The 7,630-nt window shown below is 52.5% G+C and overlaps 1 protein-coding gene across 1 annotated transcript; it reads left to right on the top strand.

Annotated features, from left to right (window-relative positions):
* The first annotated feature begins 2,179 nt into the window (after positions 1-2,179).
* On the top strand, positions 2,180-5,812 carry LOC113605067 (WAP four-disulfide core domain protein 2-like). Its single transcript, XM_027078067.1, has 3 exons — positions 2,180-2,267; positions 2,853-2,996; positions 5,715-5,812. The coding sequence occupies exons 1-3, from the start codon at positions 2,180-2,182 to the stop codon at positions 5,810-5,812; spliced, it is 330 nt and encodes a 109-aa protein (XP_026933868.1).
* The last annotated feature ends 1,818 nt before the right edge of the window (positions 5,813-7,630 follow it).

Raw genomic sequence — 7,630 nt, 5'->3', positions numbered from 1 at the left:
GCCTGATTTCCAACCTCTGGTTTATGCTCTTCCCTTTAATCCTTAAAATAAGCTTACAAAACAGTTATCAGGGTACCACTTTTAAGGAAGAAGACGTAGGTCTGAAAAGTGAGGTGTTGCTCCAGGTCCCATAGATAGGAAGTAGCCAACCCCTGACCCGGATCTGAATGTATTTGGTTTTAAGGGTTCTGTTCTTTTTATTTTTTATGCAGAAGCAAAAATATGTGAATGTACCTGGCACAGAGCCTAGCATCACACAAAGCTAACAGGCTTTTGCTTGCCTCTGGCCACTGACCTAATAAACTTTCTTCTCCAACCTTCAGCCCTACCCTATCCTTCTGACTCAGACTAATTCACATTCCTGTAAGATAGAGTCAGCCTGCAGGGGGCCCAAGATTGCTGGGGAGGGGCGAGGCCAAGCAGTTTCCTGGCCTGGGGAGCTGGCTAGGTGCCAGGAGAAGGCTGTGGAGAGCAGTGCCTGAGGCTGAAGGTCCAGTAGGCAGCTGGGTCCACAGGCTAAGACCATTTGCTCATCAAAGTGTCCTCTGCTGCCCTAGACTGAGTTCCAGGAGCCGCCCTGGGCTGTGCCCCTACCTGGCTCCTGCGTCATGGCTGTGGACTGTTCCCTGAGCTCACAGTAAACAGCCCTGGCCCCTCCCAGCCAGCACCTGTCTCCAGTCCCCAGGCTGAACATGGGAATTGGGGAGGCATTCTCGCCTCTTTTCCCCGGGACCCATCTGTGGGGACAGTGGCTGGATGTGCTTCTGTCACCAGCTCAGACTCACCTGTCATCCCAATGGTCACTGCCCCCGCCCCCTTGTGCCCTCCAGCAGCAAAGACCTCCTGGGGCTTAAGGACCTCAGAGTTTGGGTCAGGAAGGATGTTTGAAGGCTCTTCTTGCGGGGTAACTGTGTTTTGGCCTTTAGCAGCCTGCACATTAAAGCTTGGTGTGTTCCCAGCAGTCTCCTTACTAGCAGGAGACACCAGTTTTGAAGTATTCACAGCCATTGAGCTACGACCTGTTATGCGCCAGAGCTGGGGTTCCAGTGTCAGGCAGTGTGTATCTAGCCCTGAAGGAGGGCACAGCTGTTCCATTCACGAACACGCCATTTGTGTTCTCATGGGATTTTTATATTATCAGCATCTTTGGAGGTGGCAACGCAGCAGCTCAGAACAGGGAAGTGATTCACTCAAGATCCCTCAGCTGGCAGGTGCTGGAGGTGGGTGGGAGTCAAACCCAGACCCCGTCACCCAAAGCCAGTGCCGAAGGCTCCTTTAATTCCTTTCTCTACACCAGCTGTGTGCTCTAGATGTGTCACGAAGAACGTACATTTATGACGGAATGGAAAAAATAAGGGCTTGGAGGGATGGCGACTTGGGATCAAACCTTGTCTCTACAGCTTCTCATGGGACCTTGGGTGGGAGGGTACCCCCTCTGCACATCCAGTCCATCCGTCAGGCACAGCTGATGGCAACAATATCTGTCTGTTCACAGGTGTCTGGGAAGATCCATGACTCCGTGAGACATTGGACACAGAGCTGCACACAGGGAGCCCTGAGAGAGTGTTGGTGTGGAAAAGAGAGGGAGGGAGAAACACACATGAAATGGCTCTAGATGTTAATAGGCGTTTCACCTTCCTTGGCCTCAGTTTCTTGTGTCCAGTCAGTTCATTCATGAATAGTTTTTCCTGCAGCTCCTACTATGTGCTGTGTATCCCTACACAACAGCTCCACCATGAATCTCTAAAGAGCAATTTTCACTCTGATCTGCTGACCCCAAATCCACCCACTTCATCCGCAGGCTCCTCCCTGTGGGTCCTGCCCTTTCCCCCTCCTTTACCGACAGCGGGCATTACCGGGAGACCCCTGAGTCTCAGAATGGGAACCCCTGAGTCTAGCCCTTGGCCTCCTGCTGCCCTGCCCACGGGCCCCAGGAGGGAGGTGGGGAAGCAGGAGCGGACAAGGGTCCAGCTGCAGCTGGTCGAGCTGCACCCGGTTCCTGGTTCCCACTGGGGCCAGAGTGACACCTGATCCTGGGGGATTGTGAAATGACAGGAGGTGGCAGCCTGCCCCAGGTGCCTGTTGAGTCCTCCACTCAAGCCAGCTGGGCCCCGCCAACACCTCACGCCTCCAGGCACAAGGTTAAACCTCTCATCCGGAGGTGCCTCACTCCTGCACCATGCCTGCCTGCGGCTACCTCGGTCACCTAGTTGCCACCCTCCTCCTTGGCCTGCTGCTGCCCCTCCCCCTCCTCTGGCCCCAGGTGAGTGGGGTGGGGAGAGGCCTGTTCCAAGAAGGGGCCGAACCAGGAGCGCCAGGAGGGAGCCAGCAGAGGCTTAGCCTCTCTGGGGACAGAGAAATGAAGATTCCCGGCGTGGAAATGGGGAGACCAATGAAGACTAAAATGCGGGGATCCCTGGTGCCTAAAGGGGGTGACCCTTGGACTGTCAGGTGTGAGGTCCAATGTGCTGGAGGTGGGGAGACCACTGAAAGCTGAAATTTGGGGAGAGACTCTGTGCTGAGGCTGGAGACACAGTGGTAGGAGAGGAACTCTGCCCAAGCTCCAAAGCTCAGCTGTGCGGTGTGGGTATCCGTGCGGGGGTCCCCTAGGGACTGAGGGCTCTGAAGCCAAGGGTTAGTTCACTCCAGCCCTCCCAAGTGTTGGGGACCCCTGCCTAGAGGTGGGGCTCTCTGAAGGCCGTAGGGGGTGCCAGGGCCAGAGACTGAGATTTCTGGGGAGAAATTGAGATTTCTCAATTCCTCCCGGGAGATTGAGATTTGGGGCCGTCAGACAGGAGGCGGGCATCCTCTGAGAGCGGGACTGAGTCCCCCACTGCGCGTCCGCCTCCCAGGCACAGGAGCAGAGAAATCAGGCGTGTGCCCCGCGCTAGAGGCGGACCTGAACTGCACGCAGGAGTGCCTCTCGGATGGGGAATGCGCGGACAATCTCAAGTGCTGCCGGGCCGGCTGCGCCACCGTCTGCCAGATGCCCAATGGTAACCCCGGGGGACCCACGCGGGACGGGGGCTGGAGTGACTGCAGCTCCCGGTTCAGTAGCAGGGGTGCTCCCGACCCAGGAGTCCCTGGCCAGGTCAAGGCGGATGGAACCAGGTCCGGCCAGGGCTCTCCCTCCCACAGCCCCGAGACAAAGGCATCGCTGAAGCTCAGCAGGGGTAAAGAGAGGCATCCCCACTCCAGGCTGGATTCAATGCTCTAGAGAAGGACCCACTTCCAGGACACACTGCGGGGACATTGTTCTCGGAGGTCAGGGGACCTCCCCAGCCAGCTGGAGCTGCAGGGCCGCCCTAGTAAGAGAGCTGGATCCCAAATCCTGGGGAGCACATCCTTATCAGCATTCTTCCCCTGGGGTCTCCCCCAGCCCTGGGGGTAAGACTTGGGGTGCCTGGCCTGGCAAGACTCCCTGGATTCCTCTGTCCAGATGGAAATAGACTTTACAGATTTAAGAGAGCATCTTAAAGATGTGGAGTGAACATCTGAGAGAGAAATGTTGTTGCCCAAAGCCACGCCGCCATCCCTGGCTGCACAGGAGTCCAAGCCAGGAGGCGCAGCTTTTGCCTGAGTGGTTGAAGAAATCAGGATCCCTCCCTGAGCACCCCTTCCACTTCTTCATCTTTAAAACACTCTCTTCCAGGGCTTCCCCGGTGGCGCAGTGGTTGAGAGTCCGCCTGCCGATGCAAGGGACACGGGATCGTGCCTGGGTCTGGGAAGATCCCACATGCCGCGGAGCGGCTGGGCCCGTGAGCCATGGCCGCTGAGCCTGCGCGTCCGGAGCCTGTGCTCCGCAACGGGAGGGGCCACAGCAGTGAGAGGCCCGCGTACCGCAAAAAAAAAACAAAAACAAACAAACAAACAAAAAAAAAAAAAAACACTCTCTTCCACTCTAAGGATTGAGTGAGAGAAAGTATGTGAAGCTTGGGTGTCATGAAAAGTACCTGCTAGAGCTCAAGACTGCCCAGCAGGCCATGGGACCTCCCATCGGAGCAGGAAGGGGCCTTAGACAGCGTGGAATTCAAGCTTCTCATTTTTCAGAGGGAAAAACTGAGGACTAGAAGCTGGCATATGACTGGGGGTCCCAAGGTATTATGATCACTGTTCTTTATCCAAATACAGCCCCTGTGATGTTCCCGCCTTGTGATTTCTCTGAATACCAGGGGCCTGAAAGGTTTGAAACTAGAGACTCAGTCATTTGAGCAGGGAGGTGGGAGGTGGAGGGACGACAGGCCCATCGGGGGCTCCTGGGTCTGGGGCCTCTAACCTGGACCAGAGGGAGGAGGACATTGGGAGAGAAAGACAGACACATGAGAGAGGAGGGGGCAGAAAAGAGGAGTCTCTGCTGTTAGGGGGAATCTCTGCTGTTCCCTGGTCTCAGATGGACAGACTGAGGCAGGAAGAGGGGCAGGACCAGAGGGCCTCCTGAGCTAGAATCCTAGTTGTGCCGTCTGCTGGTTGTGGGTCCTGAGCAAGTCGCTTCACGTCTCCGAGCCTCTGCTTTCTCGCTGGCAAAATGGAATGAGCATCCCAGATGTGGTAGGGTCGACATGAGGCTAAATGAAATCATACATGTGAAATGTCTCAGGAGAGAGCAGACCCTCCACACACAGTGGCTTGTTTTGTGGGTACCCCGCTCCTGAAGCCCTTCTGTCCGGGGGCAGCTCGGTATTGAGAGCTCCTGCCCTTCTCAGTGGAAAGGGTGACTTTGTGCGAGGAAGACAGCCCCTCCCGCCCTCTGCAGCTCATCACCCAGCTGTGCGCCCGCTTTACACTTGGCTGGGCTTGCTCCTGGGGCTTCTGGGCATTGAGCCAGCTCCCTTCTCCTTGACCCTGGAAGTGGAGCGCAGGGTGTGTGTGTGTGTGTCTGTGTGTGTGTGTGTGTGTGTGTGTGTGTGTGTTTGTGGAAGAATGCGTGTCTGTGTGTGGATGAGTGATTGGGGTGGGGGGGCTTGGTGCTGCATGGCTGTCACTGGGAGTGAATTTATGGGAGTGAGTGAAGGGGCTGTGGGTGTGTAAGCCCTCACACGTGCACTGCACTTTATCACTTACAAAGTAGCAGAGTGCATGGTGCACAGATGCTGAAGCCGGATTCCTGGGTTCAAATCCTGTCTCTACCTTGTGTGGCTTTAGGCAAATTACTTACTCTCTTAATGCCTTGGTTTCCTCATCTGTTACATAAGGAAATATTAACAATTCCTCTCCTTTTCTTTTAGGATTACTGTGAGAATTAGATGAGTTAATGTACATCAAATGCTATAGGCCTGGCACATAGAAGAGGCTAAGTAAGTATTAACTGTTGTAATTTTTACAACAAAGGACTTTGTGCAGGGAGAAGGAATATATGTCTGTTGCCTCCACTGCTTCCACAGCAACCCCACGACATGGGCAGCATGGATCTCATGTGGCACCTGAACACATGGGGCTCTGGGACATTTCTGGCCCCAGGTCACAAAGTTAGGAAAAGGCAGAGCTGGGACTCAAACTGGGGTCCAATAATCTCAAAACTGTTGGTGGAGAGAGCAGAGGGGAGAGATTTGCAGGCAATCTTCTTTAAGGCAATCTTCTTACTCCCCTGCAATCCACTCAAGTAGGCAGCCCTTCTGTTTGTGAAACCAGGTGAAGGGTGGTGGGAGGTCATCCTCTGAAGCGTTCATCTCCCTGCTTCCCCTCTGCCCGTGCCCCTTTCTCCTTTTTCTACCCAGAAAAGCAGGTTTCTTGCTCCAAGCTGGACATCGCCTGCCCCCAGCTCAGCCTCTGCCTGAACCATTGCCAGGTAAACAGCACGTGTCTGGCCAGTTGAGATGCTGCCACAATGTTTGTGGGAAGGTGTCCTGTGTCACACCCGTCTTCTAAGGTTGCTGGGGGTGGGGGGAAGCACACTGATACCCAGATGTGATGACACCTGCAGGGGGTCGAAAAGGAGAACCGAGCTAACACACTGCTGTTTATGTATCTGCCCATTGATTTACTTTCATCTGCTCAACGACTATTCACTGAGGCTCTATCACTTGCCATGCACGGCTCTAGGTGTTAAGATGCTCTGTGAGTGAACAAATCAGACAGAAAGTTCTCTCTAGGCAGTTTATGCACTACTGGACAATAAACAAAATAAATAAGCAAGTATATTCTGTGGATGTTAGAGGGAGATCAGGGTCCTGGAGAAAAAAGAAAACAGAAAGGGCATAAGGAGTACTAGGGTGGAGGAAGGGGGCAGGGAATGGTGTTGCAGTTTCTACCTGGGACCACGAGTGAGGGCACCACCAAGAAGGCAGCTTATAAACAGAGAGTTGTGCAAATGCCAGAGGGAGACATGAGGCCATCAGGGGAGAGTGTTACAGCCAGAGGGGGCAGCAGGTGCAAAGTGGGAGCATCTCTGGTAAGTTTCAGGAAAAGCCAGAAGGCTGGCTTTCTTTTGCTAGAATAATTGTGGACGTGTCCACTGAATTCTGCCTGTCTTCTGAGGTTGCTATGAAATGGCCTAAATATTTTTCTCCCTTCGAGGTTACTTCTTTGTACCTGTCTTCTGAGGTTGCTATGAAATGGCCTAAATATTTTTCTCCCTTCGAGGTTACTTCTTTGTACCAGAATGCCTAAAACCTCCTTGCTTATCCTTGAGTTTCAGTGAATGAACAAGGATATTTTGGTATCATTCTGCATCATTGTTTCTTTTTTTTTTACCAGAACATGGAATGTTTATTCAATCTACAGATTTTTTTTTTCAATCTACAGATTTTTTAAAGGAAGTTTTCTTGTATTACGTCTTGAAATAAATTTTCTGTTCCAGTTGTTGAGTTTTCTATTTGCAACATCAATTATGTTAGATTATCTTCACTTGTCATCCAGTAGTTGTTAAAAGCGTGTCTACAGGAGAGATTTAATTTCCAGCTTTGCCTTTTGCTATCCGTGTGACCTCAGACAAGTTATTTAACTTCTGTGGATATAGTTTCTATTTGGAGATAACAATGGCAACTACCTGTGTTTGGAATCCCCAAGACCACACACAGGTTTAATTCATAAAAAGACTCACAGGACACTAAGGTGTAATACTTAGGTTTACAGGAAATTGACACAGAGTCAAATCAACAAAGGGGAAAAATGCACGGGGTGAAGCTGGAAGGACACAGACACAAGCTTCCACATGTCTCCTCCCTGTCCAGTCGCAAAGAATCTGCTTGCTTCCCTCAGCCCAATGCGTCCGAGCAGTTGCCAACCAGGGAAGCTCGCTCCTGCCTGGGAGTCAGGTTTTGATTGTGGTCAGTCACATGGGCGTATACTGCCTGCAAGGCTGACCTCAGTTAGGGAAGCCCCAGACCCCAGAGGGAAAGCAGGCATTTCCCTTGTTTAAAATGATTAAAGAAGACAATTTAGGTGATACTGACTTTATTTCACACTTCATGAAGTGGGAAGTCTCCATCCCCGAGGGTCCAGAGAACTGCAGAGCATTTACAAGGACCCAGAGTTAGGTTTTGGTTTGCTGACATGGCACCCCAGTCATCTTGGGTCTAGATATTTATTTCAACACAGGCCTGAGATCAGATCCAGACGTTCCTACTGGGAGTTGGGTGTCATGTTGATGATCACAGGAGGAGCCCTGAGTCTTTGAGTATTTACCCCCCAG

The sequence above is a fragment of the Aethalodelphis obliquidens genome, unplaced genomic scaffold (assembly GCF_003676395.1).
Source record: "Aethalodelphis obliquidens isolate GAN/ISIS:26980383/991018 unplaced genomic scaffold, ASM367639v1 scaffold42, whole genome shotgun sequence".
NCBI lineage: Eukaryota > Metazoa > Chordata > Mammalia > Artiodactyla > Delphinidae > Aethalodelphis > Aethalodelphis obliquidens.
The sequence above is the reverse complement of the archived record's forward strand: the minus strand, read 5'-3'. Positions and strand labels throughout refer to the sequence as shown.